The sequence below is a fragment of the Chamaea fasciata genome, unplaced genomic scaffold (genome assembly GCF_029207755.1).
Source record: "Chamaea fasciata isolate MVZ Bird 193981 ecotype frontalis unplaced genomic scaffold, bChaFas1.0.hap1 SCAF_15, whole genome shotgun sequence".
Classification (NCBI taxonomy): Eukaryota; Metazoa; Chordata; class Aves; order Passeriformes; family Sylviidae; genus Chamaea; species Chamaea fasciata.
The window spans coordinates 14807059-14830476 of NW_027094100.1; the positions used below are offsets into that span (position 1 = coordinate 14807059).

General features: G+C 43.3%; 1 protein-coding gene across 4 annotated transcripts in view; it reads left to right on the plus strand.

Moving 5' to 3' along the window:
* CSNK1A1 (casein kinase 1 alpha 1) overlaps positions 1 to 20575 on the plus strand; it is a 31738-nt gene extending 11163 nt beyond the window's left edge. The window contains exons 3-11 of one of the 4 annotated variants that reach the window (XM_066197378.1): positions 465 to 591; positions 2243 to 2341; positions 4759 to 4842; positions 7575 to 7714; positions 10791 to 10869; positions 11855 to 11929; positions 13278 to 13384; positions 14235 to 14383; positions 19311 to 20575. In XM_066197378.1, coding sequence (XP_066053475.1) covers positions 465 to 591; positions 2243 to 2341; positions 4759 to 4842; positions 7575 to 7714; positions 10791 to 10869; positions 11855 to 11929; positions 13278 to 13384; positions 14235 to 14383; positions 19311 to 19318 — 868 coding nt within the window. In that variant the 3' untranslated portion in view covers positions 19319 to 20575. Of the gene's footprint in view, positions 1 to 464; positions 592 to 2242; positions 2342 to 4758; positions 4843 to 7574; positions 7715 to 10790; positions 10870 to 11854; positions 11930 to 13277; positions 13385 to 14234; positions 14389 to 19310 lie in introns of those variants that run through there. The other 3 variants (XM_066197380.1, XM_066197379.1, XM_066197382.1) reach the window with 3 other exon arrangements.
* Positions 20576 to 23418: the final 2843 nt, after the last annotated feature.

Genomic DNA, 23418 nt, shown 5'->3' on the forward strand with positions numbered 1-23418 from the left:
TGAGAAATAAATTAAAACGTGTATGAGTGAACTGCTTTGGTCTGGTGCAGAGAAGTCAGACCTGAAAACAAAGCCTAAAGCATGTCAGGATGGTTTTGTGAAGTGAAATTATGCAGGAACAATGAGGGGAAGGTGTCCTGCAGAGGAATTTCAGTCCAGGTGTGGTTCAGCCCTCTCAGCATAAGGACACTGCTGCTTTGGTTGCATTTTCATTCTGGTGTTTGGTATTTTGGTTGTTGAAGTGGAGCAGTGTTTTCTCTTCAGGGAAAATTGCCAACTTGTGAGTTCTGCTTTGTGCTCAGACTTTTGTTTCCAGGAAAAATAAGATATTACCAGCATTAATTTCTCATCAGCTTTCAAGATGGCACATTAGTCAGCGACGTTGCTTTGCATCTGAGAGCACTGAGGATATCCTGGGCTGCCTCAGGATTGCTGCTAATGCTGGCTCCTTTCCTTTCTTGCAGGTGGTATGGTCAAGAAAAGGACTACAATGTTCTAGTCATGGATCTTCTGGGGCCAAGCCTGGAAGACCTCTTCAACTTCTGTTCTCGCAGGTTTACCATGAAAACAGTACTTATGCTTGCAGACCAGGTACGTGCTCACCTGGGTGGGAGCAGCCTCAGAGCCCTGAGGGATTCTCTGCAGAGTGGGCTAAATAATTGATGCAGTGGTTTATACACTAAGTGAACACTTGACCTAAATAAGGACAAAGTGATGGTGGTTTCTGTGTGCTCTGCCCTACAAAATGCACCGAGTGGGAGGGCACTGCAGCTGCCTGCTGCTTTGTGCTGCTGCTTTAAGGGCAACTTCATTGAAATAAACTAATTTGGGTGGATTCACTGCCAGTATCACCACTGGGGTTGTGGTTGGGGGGCTGGAACAGTCTCCAGTTGTGGGTGATGTGATTCAATGGGACCTGTGGCGACAACATACAAGTCTGTCCCTGTGCTCTCACTCCTCCTGTAGCCTCCAGGACCAGACAGTGAGCTAAGAATAAATAACTGCCTTGCTTCTTTGGTCCTCACAGACACTTCTTAAAGCTCTTAGTGGAGATGCCACTCTATCTCCTAACATAATCAAGGCCTCTAAACCTCTCTGAAGTCTTTTTTTATAGCAGTTGATATTTTTCCAACTTGGTCATGAGGATCCAGCATTTGAAATGAGCAGCCATATTTATTTCTTGCTGCTTCATAAATGGCTTGATTGTGCTGCCTTCAGCTCCTTTAAAAGCAAGTGAGGGTTTTTCAAGCTGAATTTTTCAATGGTAGTTGAAATTTCATCTGATATTACGTAATTGATATCAGCACCAAGTTGTCATTCAGCCAGATGCTCGTAGAATCCCAGGCTCTTGGCCAAGGAAGCTCAAGGCATTTGTCTGGAGACAAGGTCAGCTGTCCCTGTTCTCAGCTGCCCTAAGAGGGTGATGTGCTTGCTTTAGAGAGCCATTTGTCTGCTCCTTTAGCCAGAGTCTGGGTGTGACAGCATCTCCAGGGAGTCCACAAGGGGTTTGTGCAGTATTCCTTTGCATGATGAACATTAATCAGCTGTGGAACAGGCAGAAATGGGGGATATCAGTGCTCAGAAGTGGGCACAGTCCAGCAAACAGCTGTCAGGGCTGTGAGGTAACAACCTCAAGCCTGCAAGAGGAGTGTTTGAGGAGTTGCAGAGCTGTGCCACATAACCAGGGGCTGTGATCTCACCCACAGGAAATGGGTTGGCCCTGTTTGGTGACACAGATGTGCCAGAGTTCCTCCATGTCTCCTGATATTCTGGGATCAGGGTAGCCCAGATATGACAGGGTGGGCCACCATCAAGTTGTGACCTGCTCCATGAAAGCTGTTACCTGGAAAAGTGATGTTTGATGAATGAATAACCAGATGAATGAGTAACTGGGACAAGGGGAGGGAATGAGCTTTAAAATTGGCTTGTGGTAGCTATAAAACCTTGGAGGTAATGAAAAAAAATTTACTTTTTAATAGGATGCTATAGTTAGAAACATGAACTTCAATATCTGGGAAGTATTCAGGTATTGAATCTGCCAGTTCCTGACCAAGATTATGGAGTTTGAACATGGAAAAAAAGATATTCAGACAGCATTTTTAAAAACTCGGTTTTCATTAAGCAAATGCATAAACTGAAGTGGCAGAGGAAGGTAACGCTAAAAAACTCATGCTTTCACTGAAGGTTTAATGAAATGTCTTGCTCTCTTTGAAATCTTACATGTTGCTGGTTTTTTTTACAGATGATCAGTAGAATTGAATATGTGCACACAAAGAATTTTATACACAGAGACATTAAACCAGATAACTTCCTAATGGGTATTGGGCGTCACTGTAATAAGGTTAGTCCAAAGCTCTTTGTTTCCAAGCTGCAGAGGGAATGAATGCCTGTGTGATTTGATTCCAGCTGCGCACCTTTTGTAAAATCCATTGCTAAAACTGCTGTTTTGGATGCTAAACCACAGTTCTTGGGTGTGAGAACTTGGTTTTCTTGGCGTCCACTTGTCAACGCTGTGGGTCTCTGACCCACCCTGGGAGATGCACTTGGTTGCAAGATGATTTCTAGACTTGCAACAAGAGAATACTTGACTACTGCTCTCAAGATGTCTGTTGTCATAGCATTTTATTCCTCTGTGATAAAAGTCAAATCCTCTCTTTGGCTTTGGGGCTGACTTCCTAGGATGAGAACAATTTGTGCCAACGTGGGAGCTCCTGACCTACCAGTCAGCAGGGCATTAAATCTTTGCAGTGACAGACTGGTCAAGTCTCTTCAGCCATCAGAATTGTGGATAAGACCAAGAGCCACCATGCAGATGCCTTTATAAATGAAAGAAATGATGCAATTAATGTTGATGGAAAACCGTTAAGCTGTAGAATACCTGCTGTACAACAAAAAAATTTGTCTCAGTTTACTTTGTGTGGGGGGGGGGGGGAAAAAGCTGGGGGTGGGTGGGGGGGTGGGCTGAGGTTATTACACTTTTTGGGAAGGGTAAACATAGTCAGAAGTGCATGTTTCCTGCCTAGAAGGCAACTTTTTTTTTAATTATTTTTATTTTATTTTTAGTTTTCTTGAGTGAACTATGCTTAATCCTGCAATTTGTATGTCGAGCTCGGGCAGACAGGCAGCATTGGCAATGCATTAAGCATGCTACTGCTTAGAAATTAACTGGAGGACAAATGTACGTGATCAAGCTGTTTATTGGAAGCAAGATTCCCACTTTATCTTCTCTATATGCCATCCCAGGATGTCTCATCTGGTTAGGCACTACCAGTAATCAAAATGTTTACCTTTGTTTGCCTGTATGAATGCCAACTTCAGGGCCATGAGCATTAGAAGGGGAAAGCTTGGATAACGTGAGATAACAGCTCTTGTCTGAAGAGGTGCAATGCACTGAGTGTTTAGAGACAACCATTGTTGGAAAAGCTTGTAAATTCCAGCTGAAAGACAGTCTTGATGTAATCCTGTTGCTGTTAAACTTTGTTTGTTCCCAAGTTTCATACTTTCACTCTGTACAGCTCTATTTTTCTCTGCTGTGTCGAGCAGTTTAGGCTCCTTAATTTTCTGGCATGACTCAAAGTAGAACTTGAAAACTTTTATTTTGGTTTTTTCCTAGTTTTAGTTTCTGGTTTCCAATTGTTCTTTTTGGGCCATTTTTCTATACTTTTGCACAGTCATGCTAGGTTGGCATTGCTGCACTCCAGTTCATCTTGGTGTGGATTAATGGCCTAGAAATTGCTGCTGTGCTTACTTTAGAGGAGGAACACGTTAGATTTGCATCAGCTGAAATGAAAGACAAAATTACCTACAAACCATTAGATTTTTTTCCCCATTAGTTAGGGAGCCATGCAATGCTGTGGTGGTAAAACACTCTCTGTGGGAAAGGACTTCACTTTATGTGTCAGGGGGTTAGGGAGGTAGTTCCTGACCCAAGTGCAAATTAATAGTTTTACACGAGCAAAATGTGGAATGGGTTCCTTCAGTTTGGAATCAAGTGCTTTGTCTAGGAAACACTTGCCACCAATACAGTATTTAACGTTTCTTTTTGGTAACCAAGTGTAGTTTTGGGGTTTTTAGAGATGACTCTACACAGAAAATCAGCCACAAAGACTAGAACAGCATGGTAATCTTGTTCCAGTAGCTTCCTGTCAGTTATATTTAAAAAAAAAAATTAATTGATTTTTTTTTCCAAATTTTAATTTGGTGATTGGGAGAAATTTTGCTCCCACCTTAAAAGATGAATTTCCAGCTCTGCTAGAAATAAGCCCTGCATGCTTATGAAAGTAAACTTTAAGGTGACTAAATGCCTTCTACCTCTTCCTTACTGAAGATTTACTTTTTCTAAATGTCTTTTGGGGGAAGGGCAGTTTGTGGAACCAAAGGCTGCTTTTGTAAGCAAAAAAACCTGGAATTTCCTTTTTGAATAGAGCCAAATGTCACCATTGCTATCCCTGGTTAAGGCAGTGCCATTCTGGAGCGGCTCACAGTTTGAAATTTACCGTGTCCCATCTGTCAAATTTTCTCCTTGGTAAAAAAAAAAAAAACCCAATAATACTGCTATAAACAATCAAACTATTTAAAAAAAAAAAAAAGATGGAAAGAGGAGAGTTTTTTTGAAAAGTACAGTGCTTGGTGGAAGAAGGATGGCATTTGGCTACCCTGTTCTTTCTCGAACGCCTCGGTGTTGCCTGTCTGCGCCGGCCAATGTTGCAATGTAAGCAAGACTGTTTGATGCACTGCCACCCTCTATTGTTTGTTCAGTGTTTAGAATCTCCAGTGGGGAAGAGGAAAAGAAGCATGACTGTTAGTACTTCTCAGGACCCATCTTTCTCAGGATTAAACCAGGTCTGAACTGTCTCCTATTCCAACCTCAACCCCAAATTCATGTGCTTTATTTTTGTTTTGGTTTTTTTTTTTTTTTTTCATTTGGTTTGGTTTAATTTTTTTTTTTTTTATTTTGTTTTTTCTGGAGAATGTAGACCTTGCAAAAGCACCTCTTATGTTGGCATTATTCAGACATACTTGGCAAACATGTAACATTACTAAGATGTTTCCCTGTGGCGCTTGTTTAAATTGTGGAATTATTTCTAAATAATGATAGGGCTAAATGTACGTGCTTGATTTCAGGTGCAGGTTTTATTTGTGTGGTCTTTCCAACTCAAAAGGCAATCTCCTAAAAATGTGGTGAAGGATAGACATGAAATAGCAGGGCTCCTCCCTGCCTTGCTGAGGCTTCCTGCAGTTCCTGTGGATGCATGTGGAGAAGTTCTGTTATCCCTTCAGCCAGGCTCCTCCCCGTGCAGATTTTGTTCAAAATCACCCCAAATGTGTAATGAAGACTTAATATTTCCATCCGTTGTGCTTAAAAGCTGAAATTACTCCAACAAGCTGTGTCTTGGAGGAGCAGGAGCTTTATCTTGTAGTGTCTGATGTTTGTATTTCTGACTCTTGAAGAGAAGATGAATTGCAGAGAGAGAGAGGAAGACATTTGGCAGTTGGTAGCAGGACAGCTGGAAATTGCTGAATATGAATCACTGCTCAGGAGCTTGGCCATTGGTCCACAGCTTTCCACAATAGTCTCCATGGATTCAATCCCAGGCGGATTCCTGCTGTACACAAGCTGACAGGCTTCTGTTGTCTGCTTCTGAAACTTTCTTATCACAGGCACGGGCTTTGATCTACTTCTCTAGTTGCTCTTGGCAAAAATCGTGCCCTACTTCTCCAGTTTTCCTGCTGATAGTGCAACAAACAGAGTGAAGGTGGTGTGAGGTTATCTGGGAATGTGTTCCTGAGGGCTGGCACTGGGACGTTCTGTGCTCATCCAAATTGGGCTGTGTCTCCCAGCTTTATTCTTTCCAGGAGGGACACACTCCTTTGCCTTCAACCCATCCACAGGGAAATACAGACTGATCCTGAGCTGGGGAACAGAGCAAACTTCCCCAGGGAAGCTGCTGATCTAAAATAATAGCCAGTTACAGGTCTCTGTTGTGGACCAAATCAGAAAATGTGGGATTGCATTTGAGTTCAGGCTTTGCTTCTAGGAAAGTTACAGCATAGCAATCATGTAAAGCTTTGTATTGTCTGCTTTGGGATTCAATATCAAATATTTCCTGGCATATTTGATGATTTCCTGGTAGCTAAGCAACATATCCATGGAGTAGCTGCCTGCAGTGTGTGCAGCACAGCCAAGCCCCACACCTTGCTGAGCTGTGTGAGCAGTGGAGCTGATTTAAAAACTTGGGTTTATATCCCTTGCTCCAAGTCAGGGTGACTTTCACCTGAACAGCAAATGTAGCACTGCAGTGCTTTGTGTTTGCTTTTAAATCATGGCAAGACTTCAACCCCAGGTTTTCTGCTCTGACACCAGTAGTTTGAGAGGATTTTAGCTTTGCTTTTTCCTGTCTAGGCTACTGTAGTTGGTAAATCTTCTTGAATCAGAGTTCTGAACCAGAGCTACTCTGCAGTTCAGAAACTTTCAGTATCTTGGATACAGCATGTAGAGTTGAATTTCCTAGTTCACAGCACTTCCAGTGTGCCAGTAACCCCCCATTTCAGCCTTGGTTGTATTTTAGTCTCCAGTTTGCTTTTAAAGATGTATCATCTTCAGTTCTGGAATCAGCTCTAAGGTGATACTGAGTTGATTTTTACTGAGACTTTATCAAACTTTAAATGTCTTCTTTCCATCACATTCTGCCCCCACCCAAGTTACTTTTGCAGCACTGCTCAGTCTCTAAGGGATTGTAGTCCTTGATCCTGTAGCATTAATCCAGTGTTGGAATCAGGATTTGTAGTTAGAATTTGAAATGTTCCTTATGTACTTCTTTCTGCCTCAGCTTTTTTTGCCTGGTCCCGAAATCTGACCCAGGAAGGTAGAGCCTGGATGACCCTTTGTAGATGGGCTGGCTGGCAGCACACTGATTACCACACACTCATTTTACCACACACTCAGGTTGCTAAATAGCAAATCATTGGGCAAGCTTGGTTATTAGAAACCCACATTGGATCCACTCCTTGGCTTCAGCTTCCTGGCTGTGTAAAAACCCAGCGAGTTTGCCCTGCTGCCGTGGCACTGTTCTGGGAGCCTTTAAATGAGCCAAGAACAAGTTGTCTTGTTTGCTGGGGAAGGTTTTGGCCTTGTGCTCTGCAGAATGGCCACTGTTCTTTGAGACAGGAGGTTGCAGGATGTGCCTCGTGCATTAATTAACTCCGTGTGTGTGACCTGCTCCGGTGCCAGTGGGGTTTGGGATGTGCTTTCAGCTCCTTCCTCCCTCAGCTGTGCACTGCAGCCATCAGACTACAGTAATGATAGAAAATAGTGGTAGAACTAAGCTCCAGAGGCTGAGTAGCACCATCTGATCCATTCCAGGGGACTGAGGAAAGGCTTGAACTAATTCACCATTGAGTTTTTAACTGACTAGCTAAAGCTGGTTGCGCCTCCGCACTGTTACTTTGCTTCTTTTAACTGTAGGCTGTTACATTGTCTGGGTGTCTTAAAACATAGCTAATGCCTAGTGAAAGAAGTTGGGAATTTGGGGGGAATTGGATAGGAATCTAACCTCTTTTCATTTTTCTTCAAGTTATTCCTTATTGACTTTGGTTTGGCCAAAAAGTACCGGGACAACAGGACAAGGCAACACATACCATACAGAGAAGACAAAAATCTCACTGGCACAGCTCGATATGCCAGCATCAATGCACACCTTGGCATTGAGCAGAGGTGAGTGCAACGTTCTGGAGGCTGCAGGGTGATCTTTGGAAACTTCTGAGCTCATTTTATATCCATCCCTTTGCAAGTGTTCTTCCTCTTGGCTGCCGGTGAAAGGATGGGGGGAAAATCCGAGCACCTAATTTGCTTCTTGAAGAGACTGTGTGTCTTGCAGACATCAGGTGGATGCTCTGCATATTATTTTGGCTTTTTAAAGGCTAAGCCACACTTTGATGTGGCTCTGTCAGAGGCCCTTCACACATAAAATGGTGCACTTTGCTGATGTGTTGGTGCCTGTTGGCACCACTGCTGACTGGCTTGAGAGGCCTTTCTGTAAGCAGAAAGGGTGTTCTAAAGCTGGTGTCTGGCCTGTTTTCTCACTCTCTTCAAGTTAGTAAAACATTATTTCTGCTCTTGCCTGCAGGCAAGACTTAAATACCTTCAGTCACACTGTATTTTAGTTTCTGGTGCAGTCATGTCTGTAGGTATGTACACATGTGTGTGGATATATTTATCTATTTGAGCTTTGCTTAATCAACAAACACATTTTTATCTTCTGGATCAAAGGCATTTTGTTCCTACAGAATCCTAGCATTTTCCAGTTCCAGGTTGTTAGGGAGTGTTAGGTACCCATGGGATATCAAGGGATGCCTCTCTTCCTTACATCTGTGCCTAAATACTGTAATGGAAAACTGGAGGGTGTGGTTTTACCTCTCTTGGGTAGTTAAAACTTCCAGAAATGTCTGTGCCTCTGACCTTTGTGTTAACCAAGATGGAAATGACAGAATTTCTCATGGTCAACTTCAACAGAACATGTAACCCCCAAATGATTCTTTAAAATGTTCCATGTTTTCTTTTTTTTTTTTTAACTTTAATTTCCTTAAGGTTCCTTCAGGGTATTTTATTGTCTGGCAGTGTCATTATTTAAGCCAGCTTGGCATGTGGCTCGGGGAGGTAAATGACAGGTGTCACTTCTGAAATAAATGAATTTCATAGATCCCAAGCAGTTCTTGTGAGGAAATATCTGTGCTTGCACCTGAGAGAGAAGGAGGGATCTGCAAAGGATGTTGCTTTTGAATTTAGTTGGACACCAAAAATTGAATTTAGTTGGATTTTACACCATATCTGCTGGTAATGGGAATCCTGTTATAATTAGAAATGTAGGTTGCTGCTTGCTACAAGCTGCTAAACTGTCTAGGTCAAGCCAGCAGTGAGGCAAAGAAGTAATGCATTCCTGTAATCAAGAGAAACCAGTTCTGGAGCTTATGGCAGAATATTTCAACCTCTAGTCCTGTACTTTTAACTGTCACAGAACATGTTTTCCTACAGGTAATGACAGCTGTGCTCAAGGAAGTGTTTGCAATGTTATTTATTTTAATAATGGAGAGGACTGTCCTGTTTTCTAAATCCTGAAAACTACTTCTATTGATATATTGTAATAATGTACCCATTACAGATTTACAGAACTAAATGTTTCCTACTACAAGATCATGACATTAAACATTAAAACAATGAGCTGGGTGGGGGGTGGATACTCTTAATCCCTTTATTGCTTCTGAATTCATCACTGCCTTCTCAGAAAACAGAATTTTACATCCCAGCCCTGTACAGGTTCACTGAATGCTGCTGGTGATTAAAATCTGCAGTTGCAATAGAATTAGCAAGTTTTGCCGGCTGGAATTTGTGGGCTCAGTATCATTTTTCAGCCCTTTGTCTGTGGTTTCATGTTGCAGCTGAGATGATCTCAGAGGTAACTGCTGCTGAGGGGAGGGAACCAATCCTCTCTTCCCTGGGCACGGCAGAGCTTTTCTGCCCTTGTGCTGAAAGCTTTAGGGAGCCAAGGTGATTTTCCCCTGGGAGAGCTTTTCCTTTGTTTGCCAAAGGGTCACAGAGCTGCCCCATGAGGGACGGGGTGCCAGGCTCTTCTGGTTATATTGTCTGGGCTAGAACACAAAACATCACCAACTTCTTTCTTCTCCTACCAAGATCTGCAGATAGATCAGGTTACAGCCTGTTCCCACTTCTGGGGAGCTGTTTTCTCCTCGCCTTTTTGTGTAATCCTGTTTGCAATACCACTGTCAGCCTTTTGATCCCTTGTTGGGGTAGGAGGTGTAGAGTCTGTCCTGCCACCCTTTAAATCCTTCTGTGGGTGGCAGAGCAGCAGCAAAACCCACCAGGTTGTCCCCATAAGGAAACAGGGAGGAGAAAAATTATTTTTCTGCCTCGGATTAAATAGATGTCAGCTGCAGAAGGGCAGTCAGAGGAAAAATCTGATTTTACCACAGCTGGGAAGAGGCAACTTTGCCAAGAGGAAAAAAAAAAAAAAAAATCCTGGCTTGTGTTTTCCACTCCAGTGAACTGTGCTGGTCTTAGTGCTCAGGAAGGCTGTGAGCAAAGTACAGTGGTGTTCATGTGGCCAGAGTGGGGATGTGGAACATGTGCGGGGCAGAAAGCATTTGGAGCCTTTTGCATGAGAGTTTGTGCAAGTTCTCAGTGAAGTCTGTGGCTGGATGACTTTGGAGTTCTCCAGCTGCCTTGAAACAGACTTTTGTGGCAGAGTTACCTCCCAGATTGGTTCATGCACCTTTATAAATGTTGCTGCCTTTTAAAATCAGAGACAGCTCAGGGGTTTTTGACAGAAGGGAAGGAGGAAAGGACCCTTTAGGGGCCAGGTGGTCAGGATGGATCCCAGGCTGAGCCAAGGTTCAGGGAATAATTTTACTGACATGATGTTCCAGCTTTATTGATCCCATTAACCTCATTCTCTCCTACAATGCATTCCTTGGTTCCTACAAAAAAATCTGCAGTTTCTACCCAAACTACTTAATAAGGCAGAAAAGACATTTCATGGGGGTTTTTTTTCCCCAAAAGTTTTTGTTTCTGCGTAACTGCAGATAGAAACTTGGAACACACAATATTCTGTAGAATATTCCTTGCTTTAAAAATGAATAAGATCTCTTCCTATCTTAAGGTTCTCTTAGGCTTTAATCCTGAATTTTTTTTTAACTTAGATTTTTGAATGCTAGCACTGTGGAATAAAGTAAGAAATGCCAGAATTTGTAATTCTTTGTGTTTTTTCCTCCTGCAGTCGTCGGGATGACATGGAGTCTCTAGGCTATGTATTGATGTACTTTAACAGAACCAGTCTGCCTTGGCAAGGATTAAAGGTAGGTTAGGATGCTTTCTTTTCACTCCCCCACCCTTTTAAATTTTTTTTTTTATTTTTCATGTTTGTGTATCATGCTTCTGCCTGTCAGGTGGGTTCGTATAATGTTTAGCCTCAGTTGTACAAAGCAGCTTTTCCCAAAGCTCGATATTTATAGACTGTGGATTCTGCCTCTTACGCAGCAGGCAAAATGTGCATTGTTGGACTGTCTTAAAATTGATGCTAAACAATAGCTGACATCATCTTTGCCAGTTATTGTCCTGTTGCAGGCTGAGGCCCCTTTGGGAAATAGAAAATAACATTGTTAGTGGCTTTTTGAATTGCTGGAGAGAGCATGGAAATAATCTGTTGCCTGGCAAGTTCAGCCTCAGTGGTATCTTCAGCCCAGGTTATGGCACAACTGAATAATTATTAACTGCAGCAGGCTTGTTCAGGATTTCCATGTATGGGAGCCAGCTACAAACGTGGCAGACATTTCTCATTTCACTTATTTAGACACCAGTGATTGGTTTCCATGTTTTTAATTGTTTTTCTTCCTCCGTGTGAGAGTTGTGTAATTCCAATGGTGTGTTGCAGCTGCACAGTTTCTAAAAAGGCAGCAGCTTGTGGACCTCTTCAGCTGCAAATGAATGTGAGGGGTGCTGAAGCAGCCCTGAATGGGGCACTGAGTGGGAATTAATACAACTTTGGCAAATGTAGCTGCAAGTCTGGTGTGGTTAAAGGACAAAAGCAGCAGCTAGAACTACACGAGCTGTGCCATGTGATGGAAGCATTAGACTGCGACAAATGGTATTAAACTGTGGCCAAATCTTAATACCAGATTGACCTTCATTCTCTTTGCAATAAGTGTGTGGGACTTGGAGATTTCACATAAAATACTTATGGTTGACCAAAGGATTTTTGTCATTTTTTTTTTTTTTTACTGCTGTCCTTGTTAATCCAGTGTTGCACAATATCTCTTATATTGTGACCTACATGTTCCACAGGCTGCAACAAAGAAGCAAAAGTATGAAAAGATTAGTGAAAAGAAAATGTCCACTCCTGTTGAGGTTTTGTGTAAGGTAAGAGTTTCCAAATTATGTCACACTGTGAAATGGCAATTCTTTTCTTGTTTGCTTTGTTGTTTTGTTTTTTGTGTTGTTGGTTTTTTTTCTAAACTTGAGCCAATATATTAAATAGCCTCACATGGCATTTGCTACTGAGTAATACTGCTTTGGCAGGCACTGGGTGCCTTGTGTTTGGCCACCCAGCAAGACTGGGAATTGTGTGTACAGGGCAGCATTTGCTGCTGTTCCTTGGCAAAGTTCATGGCACCACCATTCAGGGCTTGCTGTCTGTTGGCTCTGCAAGCTCCCAGCTCTCTTACGTGAGGAGTGTTCGGTTCCTCAACATTTACAGTGCAAGTTTGACATCACAAGTAAATAAGTAACCAAGGTGGAGCTGTCTGGCTTGCCCCAATGCAATTTCTGCCTCTCCAGGAGGGTTCATATTGTCTGCCCTAACTCAGGTAGTGGCTGTAGTGGAATTGGATGCAAGTGATATTTGTTTTTCCAAGGTTTTCCTTTGACTTTAAGATTCCTTTCTTCCTGTAGCATCCAAGTGCTTCTTACCAAAGATCCTTGAGAGCACAGCAGGGTTTGTGCACCTCAGACAGCAGCACCAAGGATTGCACTTTCTAGTCCTACCCATCTCTGTCCCCAGAGTCTTGACAGCATCTCCCAAGCTGTTGAGCTGTTCATGGAATGGTTTAGGTTGGAAGGGACCTTAAAAATCATCCAATTCCAACCCCCTGCTGGGGAGAGGGACACCCTCCACTGGTCCAGGTTGCTCAGAGCTCCATCCAGTGTGGCCTTGAACTTCCAGGGATGTTACACCCTGTGATTTTTTTACAGCACTGTTCTCTGTGCTATTACCTGTTACAGGTAGGCTTTCATACAGCATTAAATGTTTAAAAATGCAAAGCAGAGAATCTGTGAAAGAGCATTTCATAATTTAAGTTTTCACACTTAATGCTTGTTCACTGACCTTGTCTCTACCACGTTCAAGCAGATTATCAAGGAAACAAGTGTCAATCTCTTATCAGATAACTATCATTATTTTAGAGATTTAGTTAATAAGAACGAGGTTTAATTAGGATGAACAATGTGCTTTATAAAGAAGTTAAATGTTGAAGGTTCTGGTAGCAGAGAGCTCATGATTGCAATGAGGGAACAGTTCTAGGGAAGGAATGTGTACCTGAGCAAATCCGCATGCTGAAATACAGAATAAATTAACAACTAGGGGCAAAGTGGAATCAATCCATACATCTTCAACCAGTTCTCTGCTTTTAGAGACAGATGTAGATCTTTTTGCCTTTGGTAGAAGGTTTTTGCTGCAAGCCACGGCTTGATTAACACTGTTGATTTACAGGGGTTCCCTGCAGAATTTGCCATGTATCTGAACTACTGTCGTGGCCTGCGCTTTGAAGAGGCACCAGATTACATGTATCTGAGGCAATTATTCCGTATTCTTTTCAGGTCAGTCTCCAAGTGGAAAAGTACAGAAACTTCTCAGGGATCCAGTTGGGAACTGCTCTGTGGGACTGGCGCTGCAGAGAGCAGCTCCTTGTGTGTGTGGCGTAGGGAGTTCTTCTGGGACTTCCTTTCATTTCAGAGCTTCAAAAGCTGTTTAAAGGACCTGAAAATTATTGTTCAGTGTTCAACACAAAGGGAAAAGATTCTCTTGTTTTTGCACTGTGTGATGTGACCACAGGGTTGAGCCCATGCTTCAGGTTCTGTTCCAAGTACCTTATGAAATTGACCCCTCGGTGTAGAAGTCTTTGAAGCTTTTTATGTTTGGAAATTGGTGCTGGGCCCAGCAGTGGTTCCCAGGAGAGAAATTTCAGTGGAGGAGAAGACTGCTGCTTCATTGAGCTCGTTAAGAGCAACTGGAACATAAATTCCACCTTGTGCAGTGAACAGCACCTGTCAAAAGAAGGGCTGGTACTGATCTCTCGAGCCTCCCCCCAGGTTTCTGGAATCCAAAGAATTCCTATTCAATGATGTACAATACTGCAGTCTCTCCTTGAAATTATATTATTATTTAAAAATAAAAAAGTGCTCAGTGCAGCCAGTGGGTGAGCTGGGCTGGGAGGAAGTGCTGCTTCCACGAGTGCAGACCTTTGTGTAAGCAGTGAGTAAATGCTGCTGGCTGGCATTTGGGCTTGCTGCAAGAATCCCTTTAAGTTAGTAATACTTAGCATTTCTATACCATTCCTAATCTCTAAAGCAGCTTACAGAAAGGAGCTATCCCCTAGTTGTGGGATTTCAGGCAGGGCTTGCTGTTAGCTCTGATGTGTCACAGCAGAACATTTCCCTCTTTTTGCAGGACCTTGAACCACCAGTATGACTACACATTCGACTGGACAATGTTAAAGCAGAAAGCAGCACAGCAGGCAGCCTCTTCCAGTGGGCAGGGGCAGCAGGCCCAAACCCCCACAGGCAAGCAAACTGACAAATCCAAGAGTAACATGAAAGGTTAGTAGCCAAGAACCAAGTGACGTTACAGGAAAAACAAAAAATTCCACGCAATTTGGACAACGGCGGCAATTTCCAAGTGTTAGATCAAGGAGGTGGTTTGAAAAACTACATTTGGCTCTTAAATTCAAAAGCAAAACCAAAAAGACGTCCTTGGAGAATTTGACTACTAACTTTATACCAAAATGTCCTTGTTATTCATATCATTTCTTCTGGGGATGTTGGGTCATTTTTTTAACCACTGCATCTTTTGCTCCCGCATTAACCACTTTCCAAAAAAACAAGAAACTGACTCGGTGTTGGGAATGTGACATTTTTATTTATTTTGATTTATATATATACATATATATGTCCTTATATATGTATAAATATATAATGCAATCCAAAATCCTAGACCTAACACTTCTTAAGGGATAATTCTCATTGACTAGGCAAGGATCTAGAGACTTTGGGTTCTGCTCTGTGGCAGCTGGTACAGTGCTGTGGGTTTGCTTCTGTTCTGTACGCCTCAAACGCTGGGAACAGAAAATTGTGACAGCTCGGGCTTCCTCCAGTGGGTTTACATTGAGACATTTGGTCCAGAGTTCAATGAAGGGACCGGTGAGCTCAAACTGCTGTGGATTGCCAACTCACAATTTTCTGAAGGATCTGGGTGCTCTGGGGTGGGGCTTCAGGTTTCTTGATGATTTTTTTTGATGTTTCTAGGTTATGGTTTCAAAGGGAAATGTTGTGACATGTTCAAATGTAATTGTGTAATAACTGAAAACTGTTCCGAAAAGACGCATCAATTTTTTTTCCCCCACATGGTCTAGAAGCTTTCAAAATACTTTTTGTTTTGTGATGTAAATGTGCTGGTGTGAGTCTGGTAATTCCCTAGAATGAAACTGCCACATCTGTGCGTTTTTGAGCCAGTCTTGCCATGAAACCAATTCCTCCAGCTGAGCTGAGGATAAAATTGAAACTAATGAGATTGTGTCACTGAGGATAGAGAAGCAAGGTTTAAATTCTGTACTGAGGCATTGCTGCTCTTCAGTACCTTTTGTCTGTCATTTTTATATGTATAAAATTATATACTTGGCTAAGATGACAATCCTGGAAATCAAAGAAATACAGAAGTGTTTACAATAAACTTAAACATTGTTCTTCACTTACTGTGGCAGCATTCAAACCTTACCAGGTGTCTTTAGTCAAAACAGCTATCAAAAAACCCACGTTTCATCCAGAATAAATGAAGTAGTAAAATACCTGCTGCTTTTCCCAAGATTGAAGTGGTTCTTGAAAAAGAACCAAATTTGTAGATGCCATTAAATGTCAGAATTTTTGGCAGAAAGAGTGGCTGGGTCTGACAGAGGCTGGAAACCAGTTCCTTCAGCTGCAACACCAGTAGCATACTGGGTGATTAAGCACCTGGGCTTGGATTGCTTCCTGAAATAGAGAAACTCTGACTGAAGTTCAGAGCCCAGCCCAGTTTAGGGTGTGGAGAGGTTGGCTGTTGAAGCAGGAGATGATAATTTGAGGAAAAATGCACATTCCTCACAGGAGCTCCTGCTCAAACTGAAGGCTTTGCAGGAGGTGATGATCTCTAAGTGGAACCTGCCCTGAAAATCAAGTTGGGAGCTGGTGAAACACAGTTTTGCTGAAGTGTTCTGAGGTTTAATGTGCTGCTCTCCTGGCTCAGGCAGTCTCTGCCCAAATCCTGTGTGTGAAGACAGAAAAGGTCATTAAAGTGATGATCTGCCTGCACCTTGAAGTGATGCTGCAGTGCCAGAGAGCAGAGCTGAGCTCACTGCCAGGCTCAAGGAGCAGGGAAGCTTTGCCATGGAGCCTTAGAGCATTTCTGTTCACTGATTTCCATTCCTTATCACACTGTCCTTCGGTAGAGACTCCTTGCTACGGCCAAGATGAAATTCCTTGTGTTTTAGCTCAATTTCGCTGGGTTTTTTGGGGAATGACTCTCCTCTTCCCTCCCCATCACCAAGAAAGGCTTGTGACCCTTGGATCGATGGAGCTGTAATGTCAGCAGAGCATTAAAGCAGTGCTTGGCAAACATCTGAAGACCTCAGAGGCTTCATCTCTTCATCAAAGTAAAGATTTCCAGATCCCTAAAATCCTACATGTCTTTTTGTGGGGATTTCTGCCTGTTAATGAAGACTTTTTTGAACCCAGCTAAGCTGAAGGAGGAGGCTGTATGACTTGGATGCTCTGTCACATTGGAGAGGATGAAATACCTGGTTATTTTTTCTGGAGTTCAGTTCAATTCTATTGTAGTTGCTGTAGCAAAGCCTGTGTGGAAGTGGCTTAAAAGCCTTCCTGGTATCAAATGTTACCCCTCTGGTAACCATATCCATTGAACTGGAGTCCTGCAAATAGCAATGTACAGGTGCAGTTATTTATAAAGTGCTGTTGAAGATGTGCATCTGGGCAGGGTGGGCCAGAGAAGTACAGACTCAGATTGTTTGTCCACTGTGCTCATTTACAGATATCCGTGACTTCCTTAACTCAGATCCATGTTAAATCATCAATGAATCCTACAGTTTATCCAGGCTAAATATTCTGCTCGGTTCCAGAATAACCTGTTCTGTCCGTGGCCTTTTTTTCTCTTCAATTTTTTTCCCCTCTGCCCCTCTCTGGAACTCTGTGCAGTGTCTTTTGTAACAGCCAGATCAGCTGGTTTGGAACTTGGGAGAGGTGAACTGTTCCAGCAGACAGAGCTCTGCTGACTCGGGGAAGTTGGGCAGGCTCTCTTTTGCCAGTGCAGCAATTGTTCAGGTGTGATTTGTAACTGTGCTTACACTCAGCTTCCCTCAGTCATAAAAGTGACTCAAGCAGTCAATCTGCAGGATAAAGTCTACCAGTTCCATTTGGGAGAGGTGTTTTTAATTCCTGGCAGATTCTGGGAGGCAGTCAGATGGTCCATTAATATTTGCCTTTGGTGGTGGCAGGATTGCTCAGAACAGACTGAGGCTTCTCTGCCTGAGAATCAGAATTATTGACAACTGAATACTTCTCATTTGCTTGTCTGGGGAAATGGAGAGTGCCCAAAGTTTGAGCATTTCAAATTCAGGAGGTTTTTACGGAATTACACCACAGTTGCTGCTTCCCTGTCAATCAGCTCTTCAGCCATGGTAATCATAAAGCAATTTGAGGATCCCTCACGTAGCACAGAGATTTTCAGAGGTTTGGGCAACACCTCAGAGGGACAAGGATTGATGATTTGGCCCTTTATGGAGTGAAGATCTGTGGAAGAGATGCCACCATGAGCTCTCCAGCACGTTCCTCATGCCAGCAGTGCTCTGTGTGCTCTGAGTATCCATCTCATCTGACAGCTGTGCTTGGGCTGTGTCTGAACAGGACTTTCAAGGGACACTTTGAGTTGAATCCAGTTCCCTGTTGCTCTCTGTAGCTGTAGCTGGACATTCTCCTGCCCATATTACCTTGGGTTTGAGGAGTTCTAATAGCAGCAGATCATTTGGTAGGATGTCCTTTGTCCTCAGGGTCAGGCTCTCATTTCTTGTGAAATCTTCAGACTTCTGAAGCAATGAGTTGATCTGTTTCTTACCACACTCTTCCTTTGTTGACTTTGTTTTGGCTGCTTTGACGGAGAAAGTGGTTCAAAAGATGAATCAGTGTTCTCTCCTGAACACACTCAATGGAAAAACAGCATAATTTTTGGTTGTGTGCATCAAGTGAGGATTAGGGAACTCAGGAGTCACTGGCCTTTCTGTGGGAATTTGCACTCAAGTGGGAATGGCTGTCTTGATTCTGGTGCAGGGTTTGTTTTTTTTTTAATATGACCAGTGCTGGATTAAGAGAATTCTCCTTCAGTGCATTAACACTGGGTTTAAAACAAGTTACTGAACCTCTTTGAAATGACCTGTAGCCAGTTCTGGAAGAGTTAAAGCCAATTTCTGGGTGCTCTCCAGATAGATTTTGGACAGAATGTCAGACTAGTAAGACTTGTTTGCACTTGCTTCTCTCTGGATGACAGCACAAGCTATAGCTGAGGTCAGCTCTGTCTGTATTTCACTGAGAAGAGATTTCTGTTGCAAAAACTCGGAGCTGTTGCTGTGATGAAGTCACCCACGGCCAGAGCCATCCTGTCTGGAGGGCATCCAGAACGGAAACGGGCTTGGCAAAGCCAGCTTTGGTTGAGGCTCCTGTTCCCTGGCTAAAGCACGGCCCTGCCACCTGAGTCACCAGCAAGGACTGCCTTAGCTTGCAGTAACTGGTTCTTGGAGATGTGTGTGTGTGTATTCCTGTGCTCTCCCTACCCCCCAATGTCATCTGGAATACCGGCCATGAAAAGAATTGCTGCGTGTGCACCACCTCCCCCGTCATGTGAGTCAGCACTTGTCCTTCCAAAGGCTGAGGTGTGCTGCTTCCCCAGGCACTGTCACAGCTCCTGCCTTGTGCTGTGGCTGCCCAGAGCGTGCTGCTGTGGGTTTGTGGTGACACCAGTGACTGTGAGGTGAGTTCTCCCCTGCCTGTCCTGTGACACTGCCATACTGCGTCTCTGGAGAGCACCCTGCAGTCAGGTGACAGCTTGACATTCAGGGATATAAACATGAGCCACTGCAGACAAGTAGAAAACAATCCTATGAAATTACATCCTGTTTCCTAGTGGCAATAACAGAGCTTGTTTTCAAACTGCTGCGCTGAATTCCTGCTGGAGGAATGTGGCATCCAGCTGGTGCATTGAGCCCGTTTCCCAGTGCAGCAGCAGGTGTGAGTCAGAGGTGTGCGAGCTCCAGAGCTGTGGCAAATGCTGGTTACCTTTGGAAATGGACACCGGGAGCTCTGCAATTCCCAGATGGAGCAGCATTTTCCCCTTTGAATGACCATAACTGCTGTTTAATTCTCCTCCTGTGAAGGCTGGTGCTCGTTTCCATCCCGTGTCAGTAAGTTTCCCCTTGTGTTTATCTTGCAGGTTTCTGAGCATGACGAGGATGGGACAAAGCAGAGCAGATCGGAGCAGGACTTGTCACTCCCCAAATCCTAGAAATTTTAGTTCATACACTTGCCAGTGGCTGTGGGCAACCATTTCCTTGGTGTAAAGAACTATAATCAGTATAAACTGGCTCTGGGCAGTGTCAGTGATGCTGCACTTTGAGTTGTAGCAGCTGTAATTGTGAATATTACTGAGATAGTGAAACATGGTGTCCAGTTTTCTATTGCATTTTTTTCAAGTGGAAAAGTTAACTAATGGTTGACACACAAGTGGAGAAAATTGTGCATATGCCAATTTTTGTTACCTTTTTACTTTGAACTACACTGCTTATGAGATCTCATTGTTTTGGAAGAATGGCATGAACAGTCTTCGGCAACAGTTGTGATAATTGTAAATGCTCACAATTGTGCACTCTTTTCTGGTTATTCCTCCCTGGGTTTTGAAAGTTGTACACTTAAAACATTCTTAAAGTTGTTGGCTTCTATGTGCAACATACCAAGCCAGCTGACATGGTAGTAACCAAAGATTCCAGTTTTTAAGCATATGAAAGACTCTGCCTGCTTACCTGTGCTAGAAATAACAGCATCTAAAGTGAAGACTTAAGAGAAACTTAGCGACTACTAGATAATCTTTAGGACTCTGCATTAACTCTATAATGTTCTTGGTATAAAAGGAAAAAAAACAGCATATTTGTCACGAAATTTAGTTAACATCTTACAACTGAACCTGTATGTAAGTTGCTTAGATAAATGTAATCACTGTAAACATCTATATGATCTGGGATTTTGTTTTTATTTTGAAGCGGGAGCTTTTTTGTTTACAAGTTCATTAAAAACTAAAAACTGTTTCTGTAAGGAAATGAGATTTTTTTTTTTTTAATTTGCCTTGTTAATTCAGTTTAAGAAATTTACATTACCCTGTTTTTAAACCGAGTTTTAAGGCCATTTGTTAAGCAAAAGAAGTCATATTTCTTTCTAAATCATTTTAGATTTAGTGGTGTAACTCTTCCTCATTTTGTTTTTAAATAAATTTTGTATTTTTTTCCTCGAGGGGGAAGGGGCAGTCTTGCATTTTTATAACCTGTTGTTTGAGACCAGCCCTCTATAATAAGATTGGAATTTTTTTTAAATGAAATGGCATCTTTTGCAGACCCGGGATTGGCAGCCTCCGAGCATTGCCATGTCCTGCCTCGGCTGGACTGACTTGTGATTGCTGCTTTGGAGATAAAAAATTGGAATGGTTTGGGGGAAAAAAAAAAAATTGGATGGTTTGAAACCAAGGCATTTTCTTTCAAGTTCTTGTGAAGTGGATATGACCAGATTTCCTCTTGTTCTTGGGGGCAGCCTCGCACCATGCAGAGTTCACATTGGTTACTGCCCCAGGCTGTCTTCCTTCTCACTCCTATTCTAGCCCAGCTGAAAGAAAGAAATACTTTTATTGCTGGTAATTCTTTAACAGTGTAATTTATTCCTTTATAGCATGTCAGAATAAATTAAAAAAAATGTCTGAAAATGCTGCCAGATGCCTATTGTGTAAATGTTGTCTGTATGTTTGGTTTTTTAGACAGTTTTTCACGCATGGAGCAGAGTTTCTGCTTGCAGTTCATCTTTTTTACTGTTGGGGAAAAAAAAAAAAAAAACAACACCTTTCTTTCCTTTTGAAAACCATTTCTTCAGGATCATAAGACACTGTGCACTCCTGGCATGGTGATGATGTGGATCAAGGCTCCCCTGTACTCTGTCCAAGAAGGATCTGCCCTGAGATGTTAAACTTTAGTGTGTGCTAATAATAAATAATAAACACTGGGGTAGATAATCTGGGAGGACAAAGAGGCTGCTGGGCTTCAGAGATAGCACTGGGGAACTCCTGAGGCACAGCAGGCTCTGCTGCCTGCCTGCCTGCCTGCTGGAAGAAGAAATGGAGCTCATTCTGGCCAGGATGGTTTTCCAAACTCTCAGTATTTCCCCATCCAAATAAGGATGGTTTTCAAGCAGTGCCTCCTCTGAAAACCAGTCTGTTTGTAAGAGCTGGTATCTAGAGCCCTGTGAGATGTCCTTATCCATGATTTCTGCTGTCTAGGCAACGTGTCCGACAACACATGTTGGCAGCAGGGGAAGAAGCATCAATGAAATGCCTTCTTGGCAGCTGTTCTTGGAGAGGCTGCTCGCAATTGTGGCATCGCTTTTCATGCTCTGACATGAGATACTTGCTGAAAAGTCGGAGAAAACAATTTAGTTTCAGAAGAATAAATTATTTTCTCTGTCGGTTAAATTTGCTCGTGACTTTGAGGGGGGGGTTTAGAGACAGAACTGCTCTTGATGAGCTCTGTAAGGGAGAGTAAATGCATTTAGGGTGTCAGAATGCATTGGTTTGTAGTTTGGGGAGCTGCAAGTGCTGTGGAGGAGCCTGGAGCTCAGTCAGCCTTACAGATGTGTGGGAACAGAATTTATTCCTGCACAGGAGCGTGAGCCAAGTGTTTTGCATCAACAGCCTGTGCCAGGGCATGAGATGCCCACCTTCCTTAAACAGGCACCAAACACCCGTTTGCCGTGTGTTCTCCTGGGTTTGTAACGAAGACTTCAGCCTGAAGGATTGAAACCCTGTGGATCCTGACTTCTGCTTGCACCTCTGCCAACGTTTTGTGTGGAGAGAGAGATTCACCTGCAAGGTCCAAACGTCTGCAAGCAGTCCCGGGCCCTTGACAAGGAATCGGCATTTGGACAAGAGGCTGTAAAGCTCAAGATCTGCAGCCTCGTGCTCCCTGGAAAGTGCCAGAATTCGGGTAATGACATTAGGCTGTGACAACAGCTCCTTAGTCATCTCACTAAGCTGCGTCCAGGGTTTCAAAGCAATTTATTAACCTCCTTACAACGACTCTGAGAGGCTTCCTAAGGCCACCTTTTAAAGGATTGCTTAATTGGGAGCACGGAGTGCTCATGTGCACGGTACTGCTTCATTATTTTTAACCTATTTAAGCCGTTCCTTGTTAGAAGCAGTTGAGAGCCTTTTTCTCTTCTCCCATAAAAGCTCTGAAAAGAGACAGCTCTGGCTCCCAGTGACTGCCGGCGTCACTCCTTGGCTGCTCCTCTGTGTGGTGTTGGTAACAAGTGACAAACACAACCCCTGGCTGTGTTAAAAACACTTGATGTGTCTGGTAGGTCTGGAGTCCGTCCAGCATGTGCCACACGTTTGTTTTTTTTCCTGATTTCTATGCAATTCTGTCTTTCTGGGGGTTGTTTTTCAAACTCAAGCTTTGCCTCGCTGTTGCAGTGTTGTTCCTGTTTTCTCTTGGCTTTTTCAGGTGGTTTTTTTTTGTTGTTGTTGGGAACCCGTCCCTGCTTTGTGCTGGACTTTTCCTGAACCGAGGTGCTTCAGTCCAGCCCCACTGCTCTGACCAGGAGCTTGGGCTGCCTCCCTGCAGTCCCTCCCTCCCATGTGGAATTTTTCTGCCATCCCAAGTTGGCTTTTTGCACGAGCCTTTAATTTCTCATGACAGCGTTCTCCAATTTAGAAGATTTGTTGCTTAGCCAGCTCCATCAGCCCCATCTGCTCCTGCCTTAATTGCAGTGAAATCATGATGATCTCATATCAACCTGATGTCACAGCACACGTCGGCGAGCTGCAGACACACAGACAGAAAGGAGAAGTGGCCCGGGAGGAAGAGCTGTCTGCTCTGATGCCTCTGGAAGGATGACACAGAGGAAGTGCCCACCCTCCCAATGGGCCCTGAGCGGTGGAAGGACTGCGTCGCCACTTTCTAATGTGGAAAGGGCTCTTTAATGTGATCCTCGTTAGGCAGGAACGGGGGAGGGTGGGAGCGGCGCTGTCTGTGAGGAATTGACTCGGCTGCGTTAATGAACCCTTCCAAACACACCCAGCCCTCTGTCCCTCTCTTTAAATGTACCGCAGTGAGCTCAGTTGCTTCGCAAAGCTCAGTACTAAAGGTGTAAAATTCAGTACTTTGAGATGCTAATGTGGCTTTTTACATTACCTGAGATTTTCCTCGATGTCGCTGTGGGTAGTGCTGGATTTTGGGAAGTGGAAATCAGGAGGAACAAGGGAATAGTCCCTCCCCAGACTCGAGTTG